Raw genomic sequence first — 18,014 nt, 5'->3', positions numbered from 1 at the left:
CGCATCTCTTTCTGTATTTTCTAGGTTCCGGCCTGTGCGGTTGCACCCATCTTTACCTGCCGTTTACCGTGTGTCTATGTACTCGTGTCATGATTGTAGGTGCGCGCAGAGTCAGGCTCAGGTACACTCTTTCTCCAGCGCTTTGGAAACTATTTCCAAAGTCCAGCTGGCTCCATGGTCTGCATGTCAGGGCCACTCACCAGTTTGTAGGTGGATAGGGTCAGCTGCATGGACACGTACTTCAGGCCCCAGCCTTTGATCCGCTCCTGGAAGCCAGACAGAACCAGCTGGCCGATGACACGCAGAATAGCCATCCTCACCTGAGGGGACAGGGCGGCAGGCACGCTGGGGGTTGGGGTGGGCTCCTGGGTGGGGGGCTTGGCACGAGGCAGCTAGAATTGGGGGCGTTCTTGGCGGGAAGGGGCCTCAGGGCCCCTGTACCCTTGGTGAGAGTGAGAGTGACAGTGGGGCCACGGCTTCGATGGGCCTCGCTCTCCTCCAGCCCTACTCAGTGCTGACCAGGAAGCTAGGTTTTCCATCAAAAGGCAACACTTGAAGGGGCCAGCCTCCACCCACAGAGCTGGGGAGGAGCGAAGGCCACGCCCGTGAGGGGAGGCTGCCCTTCCCGCTCCCCTTTGCTTCCCTGCGGAGATCCCCGAGCGCCAGCCCCTGCCGGCCTCGGCCCTGTTACCTTGGAGCGCGTGTCAGAGAGGGTGTTCTTGACCACCCGGATGGCCAGGTAGATGGTCTTGATATTCATTCTGGGCTCTGAAAGAGGAAAACCGGCCTGGAGGGCCACCAGCCTCAGGGCTGGGAGCTGAGCAGATGCCCGGAGCCTTACCCAGACAGGCCAGCCCGCCACTTTCCACAGGGAGCCAGGCGTCGGGTGGTCTGTCCACGTCACAGCCTCCTGAGAGCTTCCAACTCACTGCCAATGCTGAGGGGCACTTCCCTCAGAAGCCCCTCTGTCCCCTCAATCCCCCCAACCCCTTGTCCCCCAACCCAGGGGGCAATGTGCTTATGCTTTGCTCCCTTGGCCTCTGCTTTGTGTGTCTCTTTTGAATCCAGTTGGACTCTCCTTGAAAAGCGGGGTCTCAACCTAAGAGCTCTTTACTACCCTCAGCTGGACACACAGTGCTGGGCACACAGTGGGCACATGGAGGCTGCAAAGCACAACTGTGGAGAGTTGGGCTCCAGTGCCAAGCTTCCCGGGTGCAAATCCTGACCCTGCCACATCACAGCTGTGTGACCTCAGGTGAATTACTTAGACCCTCTGTGCCTCAGTGTCCTTACCTGTAAAATGGAGATAATTATAGTACCTCACTCACAGAGCTGCTGGGAGCAGTAATGAGCTAACACAGTGCCTGGCACACAAAGATGTGCTGCTATGTGTTTGCTAGTTGTAGAGCTGATGACAGCACACCCACTTAAAAAAGGAGGAAGATTAAGGGAGGTGAGAAGGCGCCACCATGAGAAGGTTCTGGAAGGATCTGGTACGGACAGAATTAGAGTTAGGCGCCCAGGTTGATGCTATACTCAAGGCTAGATGTGACTGGAAGTCAATGCTGGTGGAGGGAAAAGAGGACAAAATGAGGATGGGATAGAGGGTGGCAGGTAATCAGGCACTAAAGAGAATGATACTTTTCTTCGGCATATAAAAATAGCATATATTCACTGCAAAACTAAAATAAAAGATAACCACTGTTAATAGTTTTGGTGTGTCCTTCTAATTTTTTGCATAAATAAACATACAGATTTCTTTCAAATAGCCAAGGTCATGCAATATATACTGTCCCATGCTGTATTGGTACACTTAATCTATAGAGGGCAGCTTTTTCATGAAAAAGTGTACATTGACTACACTCTTAATGGTTGTATACTATTTCATTATGCAGATGTACTATCATTTATTCCACAAATTCCCTATAGAAGATTATTCAGGTTTTTTTCTGTTTTGCTTTAATGCATAATGTTATAATGAACATCTTTGTCCAATTACCGTTGGGCAATTATCTCTTTCAGACAATTGACAAAAAATTGGATAGCTGAGCCCAGGTTTTGGTCCCTAACCAACTGAGCGTCCAACTGAGAATTCCTTATGAATTTACACCCCTGTCAATGAAGCATAAGAAGCTAGTTACTTGTTCTTCTAGACCAGTGATTAGCAAAGTGGGCAGGCTAAATCCAGCCCAAAGCTTGTTTTTGTAAATAAAGTTTTATTGGAACACAGCCACACATTGCAGTCTATGACTGCTTTTGCTCTACAGTGGCAGAGTTGAGTAATTGTCACAGCGACCATATAGCCTGCAAAGCTGAAAATATTTTTACTATCTGGACTTTTACAGAAAAATGGCTAGGCCAACTCTAGTCATTATCATCTCTGCCCATCGGATAGGTAAAAATGGTCTCGCTGTTGCTTACGTTTGAGTTTCTTTAATAGAGGGTTTACTGTCAACAGAAGGTCCTTCACATACAGTTGCCCAGTTTGCGCACTGCACAAAGGCACCCAGTTGAAGTGTTGAACAGAGGAAGCCACCCATGCTCTTCTCAGGTCATACACATGCAGGGCCGCATGCTGCCAGCAGGGGGCGCCTTTGTTCAAAACATGCTGTCTGAGCTAGTGCCTTGGTTGGGGACAGTATTTCCCTTTTGATATCAAGGCTAGGTTTGGACTTAGGGATTTAGAATCAGGGGTTCAGACTAAGGTTGGGTATTGGGTCAATGAGGCTTTAGGGCTCTACCCACATGATATAACTAGGCCTCATATTCACTTTTGATTTAGCTTTGGGGTTAGCACTAGGATTCAGGTTAACAGTTTGAAATTCAGACTCACGTGGAAGCTGAGACTCAAGGTTTAAAGAGAGGGTTGGGGTTGGGGAGGGTGGGTCATGGTGTTGGTTAGGTTCAAGGATAGAACACGTGAAGCAGCCGAGAGCTGTGCTCCTTGGCCCACTCAGTAACGTCCACAAAAGAGGAAGTGACAGAGGTGCAGACATGGACGAGGCCCGCCTCCCCTGGCCCCACCCGCCGCCCTGCCCGCGCTCACCATCTGCGCTCACCACTGCCCTAATCAGAGTCAGGGTCCCCAGGCGGGTGGCCTCCTTGCTTATCTCCGCCTGGCTGAGGAAGAACTTCATCAGCTCCTTGGGGTAGGAGCGGGCTGCAGGGGGAAGGACCGTTTTAGTCATGCCCACGGAGCCAGGGCGAGGGGTGGAGGCAGCCCGGGCCGGCGCACAGAGCCTCACCGAGGGCTATGAAGCAGTGTACGATCTCCATTAGGTTCTGGCTGCTGTACTGCTGCTGGGCAGGGGCCTTGGTGCACACCTGGGGAGGGGGCGTGCAGGGAAGGCGAGTGAGGTCACAGCTGGACAGCAGGATGCAGGTGTATATGAGAGAGACGGGGGCTCCACCACCATCTCCCCTTTGCCCTGGTGGGTCATGCCACCAGCTGCAGCCCACTTCCTGCTGCTCCACCCTGAGACTACCATGCCCAGCCAAGCTCACTGGCCTCACCTGGACGTGCAGCTCCGTGAAAATGGTGTTTAGCTGCATTTGGGGGACGGGGGTGCTGGTGATGACCGACATGTCCAAGATCTGCCTCAAGACCTGCCACGGATAGGCAGATGGAGGCAGGTGACTTTCTACTAATACAGAGTCACACTCTAGACCGTTGCCACTCAGGGTGGTTAAAAATGCAGCCTCTCGGGCCACGCTGCAGACCTGCTGAACTCGACGTTGTGTTTCAACCAACCCCCAGGCACTTCCTGTGCACAGTGGAGCTGGGCAAGCACTGGGCTAGGCCACCGAGTGTGACATTCTAGGTTGTCTTCACCTTTCTCTCCTAGTCACCTGGAGGTGAATCCCGTTCTCTAGCCAGAATGATCTACAGGTGGCTCCCTAAAACCATCACATTCATTTCTTCTCCTTGCTTGTACAGGTAAGGACCACGCCTCATCTGTAGATGAGTGGCCACTGGACAATACGTATACGTCAGCCCAAGACATACCTCCACTCAGAGCCCTGCGACAGCTCTACACCACATGGGTTAAAAGCTGTCATGGCTTAAAGGGTGTCCCCCCAGAACTCATGTCCCCCTGGACCCTCAGGATGTGACCTGGTTTATAAATAGGGACTTTGCAGATGTAATTAGTTAAGGGTCTCCGATGAGATCGTCCCGGATTTAGGGCGGGTCTTAAATCCAATGACAGGTGTTCTTCTAAGAAGAGAGGGGAGGACACAGAGAAGAAAGCCATGTGAAAATGAAGGGCAAGTCTGGGGCGACACTGCCACAGCCAAGCAATGCTTGGGGCCACCAGAAGCTGGAAGAGGCAAGAAAGTATTCTCCCCTAGAGCCTTCAGAAGGAGTGCAGCCCTGCCAACACTTGACCTTGGACTTCTGGTCTCCAGAACCATGAAAGAATAAATGTCAGTTGTTTTAAGCCACCCGCCTTGTGGTCCTTTATTACAGCAGCCCTAGGACACTAATACAAAGACCACAGCCTCGCTACGGCCCCTAAGACCCTTTGGAACCGTGTCCCTTCTACCTGGAACAGCAGCATTTTCCCAAAAACCTTAAAAGTGACAGGCCCTATGGCCCCTCATAGGTTACAAATGTTGAGTCTGCTGTCAGATGTCAAAATATCTGACATCCCACCTTCCACCCAGGTGACACCCCCTGGGACACATGAGAACCGAGTCTTCAGCCCAGGTGGTCACCTGCTTAGCCCACACCTGTGTGATGAAGATGGCCTCCAGGTTGCTCTGGTACTCTGCCAGCAGCAGGGGGATGTAGTCGTACACCTGTTCCCGCAGGTCATCGTTGGGCAGGAGCAGGTTCAGCATGGGCTTCAGGGACTTGATGATCGCCAGCTTCACCTACCATAGGAGCGGGGTCTCTGGACTCCTTGACCCAGGACCCATGGAAAGGCCCAGGGATGTCAGCCCCGTCCACAGAAGCAAGGACATGTGATACAGGGGACCTTGGAAGTAGGGGGAGGTCTCACCCGAGGCCTCACTGGTGGGCAGGTTGAGGCCAGGCTGTCCCCATGAGTCCTGGCTCTGTCATGTAGGTGACCTTGGACAAGAGCTAAACCTCTCTGTGCCTCAGTTTCCCATTTGTAAAACAGTCCTACAGCATAGCGTTGGCATGGAGATAGCTCCCATAGGTGAACCGCTCGGAGAGCACCTGCATGCAGGTAACACGCCCCTTGTCTAACAGCTGTATCACGTTGGCTTCCTGAGGTGCCAGGGCCCATGCATCTAGCGTCACAAGCTCCCAGTTCTGCCACTAGTCAAGTTGCTGTCTCTCTGGGGTTCCGGGAGTGATGCTGGACCCAGTGGTGCCTCATCCCTTCCAGCCCCACAGGCCGGGGAGCTGTGACCTGGGGGGATGGCAGGGCCCCCTAGAGAAGGGCGTGTCTCACCTCTGGGTTTTGGTTCCTCAGCCACACGGTCACAAAATAGCGATACATTGGGAAGAGCTTTACAGCAAATTGCTCCTCGGTCATCACGGGGTACACACTGTCCTCCAGATGCTTCAGGTAGAACTGCACTGTCTCACAGAAGGTCTCTATGGCTACCGTAGGGAGAGGGGTGAGCCCAGAGGGGCAGGAAGCAGCACAAAGCCTTCCCAAGCCACCTTCTCCAGGAGGGAGGGGGCGCTCACACACTTCCACAGCTAGCAGGGTACTGAGATGGCCAAAGACAGCCCAGGAAAACTCCCTCTGTGTCCCTCCCTCTCTGCCCTTCCGATCCCTCACAGCCTTCTAATTTCTATCTCATACACCTATATGTGAAAGATACCCCCAAGGGGGTGTTAAGCACACAGGTGTGTCCAGGCCCCGTCACTTGAGATTCACGGATAGCGGTCAAGGGTGGGACCTAGAGTATGACTGTTTACCAACATCCTGGGAACTCCAGTGCAGAGTTTGCCCCACTTTTCTCAGGTGTCAGGGACTTGGGGACCATGTAAACATTACATAATCAAAACCTAAGGGCCGGCCGAGTGGCTCAGTTGGTTAAGAGCTCGTTCAAGAGTGTGAGTTCTGAGCAACAGCGGTTCGATTCCCGGCCTGAGCTGAGCAGCCGCTGAGCTGCCAACCGGTGGCGGGATGGCTCAGCTTAAAAAAACACACACAAAAAAACCTGGGGCAAGGAGATCAGATGTAGAGAGCATCGAAGACCTGCCCAAGTCAGGCCCAACATGGGGGCATTTCCCCTGATCTCCATCTCCCATAAACCCTAGCACCCTCCTCTGGCCTTCTCCCCAAATGCTTAACTACAGAGCACGCTAAATCCAGTCACAGGGACGGCTGCCTCCCTCGAAGCCACCTTTCCCTCCCAGAGAACCAATCAGAAGCCACACAAAGTGGCAGACGGAGCAAATGTTTGGGAATAAACAAACAGCCTGCCTCTTGTTCAACAGCCCCTCCACCTGCTCCGTGCCCCTATTTCCCCTCCAGCACCCTGATCGGGGCCCGACCTGCAGGCCCACGCGGGACACGTACCACTACAGATCACCTGGCGCATCTTGGCTTCGTTGGCGAGTCTCAGCATTGTGAATATGGTAGCCAGGGTAATGCCCATGTAGGGCATGAACTCAAACACTGCGGTGGGGGAGAGGCCGCCGGGAGGAGGGGTCAGCAGGGGGAAGGCGGGGCGGACAACCCGGCCCCTGCCGCACCCATCGCAAGCCAGGGCAACCAACCCCTTTGCACCACTGGGGTCATAGGAAATGGTGTGGAAGTCCGTGTGAGGGAAAAAGAGGGAGCTATACGTGGGCAAAGGGGAGAGAAGAGGAGGGGGCAGAACGGGGGGGGGGACAGGAGAAAGAGCCCCGACAGGGCCCCAGGGAAGAGCAGGAAAGAGAGGAGACACAGCCAGCTCTCAGAGAACGTCCGGCCCCCGCGGAAAGATGTCTGGCCCCTTTGGGTGTCCCACAAATGTTCTTAGATGAATGAAGAAACAGGGAAACAGCGAGTGAGAAAGAGGGACTGCCAGATGGCAATGGGCACACAGAAGAAAGGAAACAGACGGGATAAGCGAGAGGTAAGACGTGGAAGAGAAACTGCTGGCAGACCCTCTCCACTCCCCCTGAGCCCCGACCTCCACTAGAGCTGGGAGCCCCCATCCCGCCAACTCACCTTCAGGCTTTCCTTCCCTGGCTGGGCCCTTCCGGTCTCCCCTCCACCTGCCCCTCTGTCCTGGCTGTCTTGCCTCCGCCCTCCCTTGCCCCGCCAGCCCCCCAGCTGCCATGTCATTCCTCTCCCCTTACAGCGAGCACTGATCCTCCCATCTCTCTCCAGCCCTCCCAGGCCCCCATCCCCGGCGTGCCACGAAACTCTCCTTGGCCAAGAGGCCTTCTCCAGCCTCATCTTACTGGACCCCCCTGCAAGGAGGGTCACCGTTGGCCCCTGGACCCTCTCTGAATCACGCTCGTCTTCACAGGCCCCACGACAACACACCATCCTGACCTCCCCACTCCCTTCCCATCCCCCTAAGCCTTCCCAGTGCTGCGGCTTCTCCAGGCTGGGTGCTGACTCTCTTCTCTTCTCTGTCTACTTTCACTCTCTCGGGGTCAGTCCAAGGGCCCCTGGTAGGAAGGCCTAGCCCAGACCTGCACTCTGTACTCGCATCCACACACCAGCTCCCCACATGGCCTCTCCACTTGGACACTTCACGAGGAGTGGGAACTCAGTATATGCAAATGAGGTTTTTTATCTGAGCCCCCAAATTCTCTTTCTCCCGTGTTTCCCATCTCAGGAAGTGAACCCACCACACACCCAGTTGCTCAGACCTGAAACATGGAAGTTGCTCTTGGTCCCTCCTACTCCTTCTCTTCCTGCACACAACTCATCAGCAGTCCCATCGACCAGAGCCCCGTCTAGATCTCATATCTGTCCACAGCTCACCAAATGCAATCCAGCCCGAGCCAACGTCACCTCACATTTACACATCTCCCAATCCATCTCCATCCACACAGCAGCTAGAATGGTCTTCCTGGGACCTAAGTTTCATCAGGGAAGCCTGCAGCCTAAAATCCTTCAATGGCTTTCTAGTACCCTCAGTTGTCGCCCAGACTCTGCCAGACTCTGTACCACCTCGGCCTGCCTAACTCTCCAACCTCATCTTATACCATCTTCCCCTCACTCTCTAACTCCAGCCACAGTGACCTCTCAGCTATTCAGAGAAAGCAAGCTTTTTCCTGCCTCAGGGCCTTTGCACGTGATGATCTCTTAGTGCAAAAGGTTCTCCCCCAGCCTGCTCTTCACGCAGCAGCTCACCCTTCAGGTCACAGCTGAAATATCACTACCTCCATGAGGACCTGACAGGGAAGAGGTCCTCTCCCCTCATCCTGATCTCTTCACACCCATCATCTCAGATTGTGATCACCTATTTTCTTGTTTATGGTTCTTTATGAGGGCAGAGACCATGCATGTGGCCCAGCACCCACCACAGTCCCTGCATGGAGCAGGAGCTCAGTGCCTGTTTGTGGAATGAACGGAGAGAGAACGAGAGAGAAAGGAGAAAATTTGAGAAAGGGGGATGACAAAAATGGAGCCAGAGATGGAGAGAGGAAAGAGAGAGGTTTGGAGGAGATGGAATAACAGGGGAATAGAGACCAACACGAGAGGCAGAAACAGAGAGAGAGAATCTTAACAGCTGAGAAAGACACATGGATATGAAAAAAGGAATGCCAGAGAAAGATAAGGCAAGAGAGAAACGGAGGGCATGGGGCAGAGACAAGAACAGAAACGGAGAGAGGCAAAGACTGGGAGGGAGCCCGAGGCCGGCCCGAAGGGGCCAGAAGCTGGGGCTGAGGACACACGTGCCCTACCATTGCCATGGGCCAGCTTCGCCAGGGTGACGATGACAAATTCATCCGTGAGGTCGAGGGGTTTGAGGTGGTGCTGCAGCTCATACATGACCAAGCTGAAGTGGTTTCGGGACAGAGACACTAGAGTGTCACTAGCCACCTCTGCCCTCAAATAGCCTTCCATCTGGTGGATGGGAGAGGGACGCATGGTGCCACCACCAGCTGGGCCCTCGTGAAAACTCTCCCGCCCTCCTGGGCTCCCAGGGGCTAAGCCTTCCCTCTCCCTGTGAGATAACTGGGCAAGGGTTTGGGCATCCCAGGCCATGCCTACCCACAGCCCAGTCCAGGGCTGGCAGTGGGGTGGAACCCCGATGGAGCCCAGGGCCCCACTACCTCAGAGATCTCCCTCATCTCCTGGGAGGCGATGGCGACCAGCCTCTGGACACACGGCTCCTCCAGTTCCCCCTCCTGCTGGATAATCTCCTGGAGGATGTTGTAAATGTTGACTTTGCGCTGGGTGGAAATCTGGGAAACAAGTATGGTGGGTGGGGAAGCCCTGGACTGGGCAGTGGGGCCAAGAACAGACCCAGCCCTGCCTGAGCACACAGTGCACCGTCTACCGCCTTGCACCTGTCCTCTTCCTATATACCCCACCTGGGCCTGGGTCCCCTATCCTCAAACTGCCCAAGCCTTAAACCCTGGCTCCCCCATCTTCATCAGCAACCTTTCCCTCCCCCAATCTGACGCCTCCAACTGGCCCTGTCAGCGTGGCCTGCAAATCTGTCCTCTCTTCCCTCGTCTCAGCCTGGCACGCTCAGCAGGGCAAGGGTCAGACGGTCAGCACACGAGGTCCTCCACAAACTTGGCACTGGCTCAACTGATAGTCCAAGAGGGTGGTTCACCCTGCCCTTTGCCCTGTGAGGGAGCTGTCAAGGCCAGGACATGTTCCACTGACTCTATTTTGATGCCTAGATAGGGCTTATCATGATTACAAATGACGTGGTTTAGAATGGGATTGAACAAAGAAATTGTGCAACCCAGGCCGAGTCCAGAGTGGTATTTGAGAACAATCATTTAATCGGTTACGACCAGCCACTCTTAAGGAATGAGGGCCAGTGCCTGCAAAGCCCTCTGGGAAAATGGCTTCCTCTCCCAGGTGGTAATAAAGTAACTACCCAATAGTCCAGAGACTTAGCAAATTTGATGACCTCAAGAAGGGAGGAATTCACCTAAATATATGTTCTACTAGTGAAATCCATTACGGAGAGTCAGTCTTGCTTTCCTAGTCTTGGTATAACAAGTAACAGAGGCTTATAAGATGCTAATCAGAGATTCCTCATGAAAACTCCTGGATAGAAGAGAATTCTGTGGCCTTAGCTGTTCAGTCGAATGCCTCTAGACCAATGTTAATCATTGCTTCCTTTTTCTCCCTTTCTCTCTCTCTCTTAGACATTTTTTCCCCTAATATTCTCCCCTTCCAAAACCTTAATACCACATATATATTATGTATCTCTTTATGGGCTGTATACATCTCATTGCTTTATACATAAAAATGTAAGGTTTTTCTTCAGCCACCCCCCAAGAACCAATTTTACCCATTTGGGGGCAGCATTCCTCATTGAGAATGCATGCTCTAGATTTTTCAAAGCACACTCAAGGAGGGATGCACAAACAGCCGCAGCGGCTGGCCTCCGAGAAGCAGCTGCTGGAGAGGAGGCCTTACCTCCGGCACCTGCAGGCAGCGGATGAGAGCGTTCATCACCACACAAGGCTCGGTGTTGGCTTTCTCCGTGATTATCCCCGAGGCCAGCGCCTTCCGCATGTCGGGACCTGCCCCATCAGTGTCCGTCTTTGCTGACTCACTGTCCATGATGTTGAGGAGGTTTGTGACTTGTTGGAAAGTACCTGAGACAAAGGTGGCACAGGCGTGGTGCTGAGGTGACCCACCACGAGGTGCTCCTTGTGCCCTAGCCTCACTGACACTGCACAGCCTTAGCTCCACCTGTGACATGATTGGACAGGGACCTCCCTGTCCACTGTACAGATGGAGAAACTGAGGCCTCAGCTAGGACTAGCCCTCAAGGAGTTAGTGGTCAAGATGGGATGCAAGGACGTGGGTGACTTTTTTACCACCATCATCTTGCTCCACAGGTTCCAGGTCCTCTGTTTCCTCTGACAGGTCTTCATTTGAGTCGATGGCTGCTTCTGCCATCTCTTCCTCAGGCTCTTTTGAGGTAAACAAGATTTGTAAAATACTTGTTGTATGGACCGGCACAGTCTAAGATGACCTCCAGTGAGTCACACCCTGTATAATCCCATCCGGTTCTAACCAATAGAATATGACAAAGGTGATGGGAAGCCACTCTCATGATCACATTATGTCATTAAGGCTCCATTTTAGCAGACTGGAGAAAAGCATTCTCCCTCTAGCCCTGAGAAGTGACGGCCATGCCGTCAGGTGCCTACGGAGGGGGCCATGTGGCAAGGAATCCAAGGCCTCAGTACCGTACCCACAAGGACCGGGATTCTGTCCACAACTGGGAGAGGGGAGGTGCCAAGTCCTGGAAGGATGCAGCCCGGCAGCCCCGAGCGCAGCCTGTGGGCCTCCAAGCAAAGGACCCTGCTAAGCTGTGCCCAACTCCTGACCCACAGAAACAGTGAAATAATACATGGGTGTTGTTTGAAGCCACTAAGTTTACGGCAGTTGGTTACACAGCAAAAAATAACTAAGACACTTGGTTAGTGGGCCCTCCCTCCCACTTTTCTAGACTCTGAAAACTAAAGATTAATCAGAAGTCCACCTCAGCAACTCTCACAGTCCTGTCAAGGGGCTCTTAACAACATCAGCAGCTTCTTGAGGGCTGATGAACATCAACACAGATGTCAAGATGGAGGACTGAGAGCTCCCACGTCCTTGGTCCTCCTGTTCCAAGTCCCTCGAACTCCATCCCAGGGCCCTTCACCATCCTGTGCTCTGCCCATGTGGGAATGCTTTCAAGAGCTCCTCTGGGACCTAAATACTGACCTTTATTCAGAATTCTATCCTGGATGGAGCAAAAAGACAACACAAGAAGAAGGTCCGTTCATTGCCTAATACACATCAATGGGAATTTGGACGATGGTGGGATTGGCTGTAAAAGAAGTGAGAAGGTGGGCCGCTCAGTCATAATGCGGATGAGGCATGGGTCTCCTGGCAGAGCGGGAGGGCTTCTTTAGAATCGTGGCCGTTAGGTCCCAGGCCCTTGGAACTTTGAGATCCAACTGCCTCCCCGTGTCTTGGTCAATTGAGGGCTCTGAGCAGAGCACAGGGCCCTGCAATAAAATATCCCAAATTATGGGCTGGCCGAGTGGCACGATGGTTAAGAACTGACTTGGGACGCCAGAGGGCCCCGGTTCGGATCCCACATATGAGGGCCAGTGACACTGCCCTCCACAGCTAAGATGCTGAACAACAGCTCAACCTGGAGCTGGGCTGCCGTGAGTCGCCGGCGACGGCGTAGGCTGCAGTGGGTTGCCATGGGCTACCGTGTGTGGCCAGCAGCCAGCGTGAGTGGCCAGCATCCGCAGTGAGCGGCCGACCAGAAGCCGGCGACTGATCTGCCTCCCCCGGGAAGAGCGCAATGATGGTGCCAACTTGGGCCAGTGAAGCAACGTCCTCCACAACTAGATTGAAGAACAAAAGGACAGCAACTTGTCTGTTCTCCTTCCCCTAATTCCCCAGCACTGTTCCCATCCTCCCAATTCCCCAATAAAACTATCTTTAAAAAAACAACATCCCACATTATGCTGTCATTGAACATTTCTGTCAGACACACGTCTGGAGAAGTACGGTGGCCTGTTTGGGAAAGGAAACTGGTGGGGAGGGGGTGAGTCACAACTGAGTCCTCTGGGGATAGGACCCCGGGTGGGAAGGTGTGGTCAGGGCAGCTACAGGGGAAGGGGTGACAAAGGAAAAAGGACTCCTCTTCCTCAAAGCCTTGGGTGACTTGCGGCATGGGGAAGGGGGTTCCCGCTGGCAGAATACTTAGAAGATGAGGAACCTCAAAGAAGGCAGGGACCCTGTTTTCTTAAGCCAAAAGTGGGACCCAAAAGATTTCCCCATCACTTGCAGCTGTGAGGGTGAGTCAGATCACCAGCTTGGGCAATGAAATCTTTTTGAAATATTCCTATGCATTACTGGGCAACGGAACAAGGGTCAGAGCCACTTAGGTGCAAGGCTGCTTAGTTAAAAATCACACTCAGAGGATGCCCGCCCTCCTGGAGGGAGTTCCTCAGCCTCTGCTTGGACATCTCTGATACCAGGAAGCTTGCTGCCCTCTGTAACCCATTTCTACTTCACTGAGTCTGGATGGTTAGAAAGTGAAAATGCTCTATACAGCGCCAAACCCTTCTTCCCCGTAAAAGTCACACATTGTTCCTCGGTCTGCCCTTTGGAGACGTATTGATCAATACGGAACAGACACAAGAAGACAGTTATTTTACATTCCCACCAGCAGTGTACAAGGGTTCCAATTTCTCCACATCTTCACCGACACAACAGCAGCACTTTCTCCAAAGGCTAACCATAGAGCTGTCATATGACCCAGAAACCCTATTCCTAGGTATATACCCAATGACAGATGAAAACCGCTGTCCACACATTGTATGGTTCCATGTATAGGAAATGTCCAGAATAGGCCAATCTATAGAGACAGAAAGTAGATTGGTGGTTGCCTAGGGCTGAGGGATGTTGGGGGTGGGGCGGGTGGAGAGTGACTGCTAATGGGTAAAGGTTTTTGGGGGGGAGGTGATGAAAATGTTCTAGAGCTGATTGTGATGGCTGCTCAACTCTGAATGTACTAGAAACCATTAAATGAGTGAATTTAATGGTTTGTGAATCATATCTCAATAAAGCTTATTTAATATGAAAACCCCCCAAAAAAAGAAAAAGAAGACAGTTATCACATGCCCCTTCTTTCATAGCCCCCTCTGCCCTACCTCCTCCGACTCCCCTCTGGGCTTTCTTTTCTCTTTCAAAGATTACTCAAGCGACATGGCTGCAATCTACAGCAGCTAAGTGTGGTTCTCCATGCTGTAGATACAGAGGTGGGTAGGACACACCTTTGTCCTCTGAGGGCCTAAAGACCCAACACATGAAACACCATGGATATAGAGCCAAAAGGGAACATATCAGTTAGCCTTTGCTGTGTAATAAGCCACCTCAAAACTTAATGACTGACAACAACCACATATGATTGTTCACAAGTCTATGGGTAGTCAGCTGGGTGGTCCTGCTGATCTGGGCCTTGTCCAGCTAAGCATACCTGGAGTCACTCGTGCCTCTACAGTCGGATGGTGGGTAGTGTGAGGGCTGGCTGGTCTAGGATGACCTCACACAGTGTCACGTCCAGCGTGGCAAGGGCAAATGGGTCTCGTGAGGGGCGACGCAGATTGAATAAAGTAAAGAGACAAAAGTTAGATTTGAGCGAGGCCAAGGGACTCAGCCAGAGAAGACTGAGCTCCGAATCGGGTCAGCGCATGGCTTTTATTGAGAATTTTCAAAGAAGTAAAACTGCTGTCAATCAATTAGCAACCGTGTGTGATTTGTGTGCCTTAAGGCCTCTTTCCATTAACATATCCCATTGTGTTCCAGCAAATCCTATGCCTTCACACATCTGCCACATAGCCCCAGAACACTTGTTACTGTGTCCTCCCAGGGGAGATAACTAGTATCATTCCAATAGGTCCCAGTCACCTGAGACACTCCCCAGAGGGAGCTTTACCGGCCTCGGTCATACCGAGAGACACTCCCTCAGAGAGATTACCAGCCTCAAGTCATACCGAGGCACTCCCTCCTAACTTATAGGGTTAGAGGCTAATGCAGCGGGGGTGGTATTGGAATCGGCTATAATGCAACAACACAGGTGTCTGGAAGTTGGCTAGCTATTGGCTGAAGTGACCTGGATGATGGCGACACCTGTCTCTCATCATGCAGCAGGGCTAGCCCAGGCTGTCCTCATAGCAGCTGGACAGGGTTCCAAACGATTGAGCAGACACATAAAGTCCTCTTGCACCCTAGATTTGGAACTGGTACCCATCACCTCTGCCACATCCTATTAGCCAAGGCAGGTCACAGGCCAATCCAGACTCAAGGGATGAAAAAATAGGTCTCTCCTCTTAGTGGGAAGAGCTACAAAATCACATTGTGAAGGACATGGTTATCAGGAGGGGTGGAGAAAGGGGCCATTTTTTATCACACACATGGTGAGTGTGTAAACCATGGCAAAATGTGAGACTCCCTGAACACGTTATCCAGAGAAAGCACGATGATAGTGGAAGTGGGCTCTGCTTGGTTTTCCAAAATAAAAATACTTTTAATTATTTTTTCAGATTATGACAATCACATTTGACTCACATACAATCCATTCATCAAACCAGCCGCTCTCATATGCTGTCACTCTATTGAGCTTCCTGCGTCTACTTTTGTGGGAACTGACTTGAAAAGAAGAAAATATTGTATCTGTAAAACCTGTGAGCTTAAATACATGAAAGGGCCAAGGCAGAAAATTTAAAAAATGGAAACAATTATATCTGTAGTAGACACATTTGGGGCATCTCCCCAACTCACAAGGTTCCTTCTTCTCTGACCTTTGAGGTCACGGTTATGGGCACCTAGTGGCCATGTTTTCCTTCTGTAATCCCTCCCCCACCACTCCTGATTGGACAAGGAATGGACACCTGACCCATAGCCCCTCCAGAGGATTGGCCATGAGCCTCCAGCCCTTGAGAAGCCTGTTTCCTTACAAAAAGACCACTTTTTGCTTAAGGTATCCCAAGTTGCGTTCCTTACTTGTGAACAAGAGGGCGTAAGGGCTAGAAACACAAAGGTGCAAAGGAGCACAAGCTGTTTGGAGGTCAGAGCAGCTCGGGCTTCCTGAGAGAGGTGGGGGCAGCAGGGAGCTTGGGTAGTGAGGCTGGGAAACGGTCCCTGGGTGAACAGGGAAGGGCCTGGAAGGAGGGTGGAAATAGTCCAAGCGTCACCACAGGGATCCAACAAAGATGTGGGGAGGGAACATGTGACCCAAAAGCAGCCCAAGGGAGAAGTAAATGGGGCCAGGGTCAGAAGTCCTGGCTATCCCCGGGACACCCACTGGAAGCCTACTCACTTAAAACTTCTACATGTAACCCAAAGCAACACACAAATAGAAGTCTGAACAAAACGAAAGGCAAAGAACAAGTGGAGAAAATGCATACAGCACATGACAGGTCATTAGCGTGGTAAGCACTCTGAGCAAATCCTCCAGGTAATACGCCCTCTCAGAAAACAGGCAAAGGAACCAAAAAAGAAATACGCATGGCTCACAAGCTAGGTAAAAAAAAAATTCAACTTTTAATAGTAATAATAGTAAAATCAAATTTAAAACAAGATCCCACTTTTCGCCTATCAAACGGATGTGTTGTTTTTCTGTTTTTTGGGGTTCTTTTTTTTATAAGGTATTACTTTATACTAAAGAGGTGTGGGACCCTGGCTCTCTCACACCACCTCAGGATGCAGTTTGGGACTATAGCAAACCATTTGCTCAGGGTAGCAGTACAGTGTGGCAGGGCCCCACCCAGATGCCCTGTGTTCTCATCTCTTTAGTGCACAAGCCCACCTCCACCACCTCACCTGTATGTCTCTACTGAGAGTTCTCTGGCCTTTGGAACCACCCATGCTCACGGGAAGTGCGAGGAAATTAATACCACTTGGGAGCAGCCAATTACTGACAGGGCGAGTACTCAGACACCCAAGGGCCTTGCTTCTTGGCGGTTTAAGTCCGGTGCATTTTCTGCACTGGCTCCCACCATCAACCAAAGGGATTCAGCTCCAGTCTCCCACAGGCGAGCCAACTTCTTGGTGGCCATCGCTGCCCGTCCCACTCCCACTCCCCTGTCAGGGTTTCCTTCAGTTCCCAAATAAACCACTTGCCCTTGGATCATCGCCACAGGGGAACCCAAGCTGAGACAACCATTGATTTGTTAGAAAGCACTTTCCCATGGAAATAGTCATGAATTTGTGCAAAGACTTAGCTACTAAGACATTCAGTGAGGGCCTTTTTTTATACAAGAAAATAAAAGCGGACCCACCCAGAAGTTGTGGTTAAATACATCCTGATAAATCCATGCAATAAAATAGTCCTTGGCCACAAAATAAACAAATTAAATATTATACAAAGACCTGGGGAGAACAATCATGATAGTGTGAAGTGAAGAATACTAGACAGCAGTGGATGTATCTGGTGTAGCTGCAATATTTTACATATATTTGCCAAAACTGTAACCATGATTATTTCTGAGGATGGGATTATGGGCGATTTTAATTTTCTTGTGTGTGCATGCATACACCTCTGTATTTTTCAATTTTTTTTGCCATAATCATGCATTACTTTTGTAATTAGAACATGTAATTTAACAATAAATAAATGCAATACCAGTGAAAAGAAGAACATCTACAAAATATAATTTAGATAAATTTATTAATATGTTTTTAGTGGTGGGAAACATCAGAGAAAAATATATTTGCCAGACACTATACTTTGGGTTTTTATCACATTCAGATCCATTTGACACAAGCAATGATTATCCTCTCAAACATACCACCCATTGCTAACATATCATTCTTTCCCCGCACCGAAGGAAAAAAATCACATACTGTTCTCAAAGGACTCTGCCGTTCATTCATTTCAAGTATAAGGTGCTATGCCCTAAAAGAATAAACATTCCCTTCTTTATTTTTATTTATTTATTTTTATTTATTTATTTTTTTAGCTGAGCCATCCTGCTACCTATTGGCAGCTCAGCGGCTGCTCAGCTCGGGCTGGACTCAAACCGCTGTTGCTCAGAGCTCAAACTCTTGAGCGAGCTCTTAACCAACTGAGCCACTCGGCCGGCCCAAACATTCCCTTCTTTAAATACACAAAGTGACATCTGTGAAGCACAGCTTAAATTAGGATCTGCCATTATCACAACAGCCTGGCTGTGAATCCTGCCAGAAGCCAGGTGATGTTAGAACCATCATCCAAGGTGGAGGCAGCTGTGTCTTCCCAAAGATGCCATTTCTAGGAAAAGTAATGCAGCGTGAAGGAGACACCTATCCAGCCCTTTTGGAAAGTCATTTGAAAGATGGCAAGTGTAGTTCAGATTAAAGATGCCGGAGGGGGCAGAAAACATATTCCAATAT

The 18,014-nt window shown here is 51.1% G+C and overlaps 1 protein-coding gene across 1 annotated transcript in view; it reads right to left on the bottom strand.

Moving 5' to 3' along the window:
* MROH2A (maestro heat like repeat family member 2A) overlaps positions 1-11,027 on the bottom strand; it is a 40,569-nt gene extending 29,542 nt beyond the window's left edge. The window contains exons 1-12 of the mRNA XM_019628269.1: positions 10,946-11,027; positions 10,539-10,720; positions 9,209-9,340; positions 8,837-8,999; positions 6,507-6,605; positions 5,424-5,575; positions 4,732-4,875; positions 3,514-3,606; positions 3,246-3,324; positions 3,047-3,160; positions 692-768; positions 201-320 (exon numbers count right to left, since the gene is read on the bottom strand). Coding sequence (XP_019483814.1) covers positions 201-320; positions 692-768; positions 3,047-3,160; positions 3,246-3,324; positions 3,514-3,606; positions 4,732-4,875; positions 5,424-5,575; positions 6,507-6,605; positions 8,837-8,999; positions 9,209-9,340; positions 10,539-10,720; positions 10,946-11,027 — 1,437 coding nt within the window. The remainder of the gene's footprint in view (positions 1-200; positions 321-691; positions 769-3,046; positions 3,161-3,245; positions 3,325-3,513; positions 3,607-4,731; positions 4,876-5,423; positions 5,576-6,506; positions 6,606-8,836; positions 9,000-9,208; positions 9,341-10,538; positions 10,721-10,945) is intronic.
* Positions 11,028-18,014: the final 6,987 nt, after the last annotated feature.

This window comes from Hipposideros armiger, unplaced genomic scaffold (genome assembly GCF_001890085.2).
Source record: "Hipposideros armiger isolate ML-2016 unplaced genomic scaffold, ASM189008v1 scaffold_17, whole genome shotgun sequence".
NCBI lineage: Eukaryota > Metazoa > Chordata > Mammalia > Chiroptera > Hipposideridae > Hipposideros > Hipposideros armiger.
The sequence above is the reverse complement of the archived record's forward strand: the minus strand, read 5'-3'. Positions and strand labels throughout refer to the sequence as shown.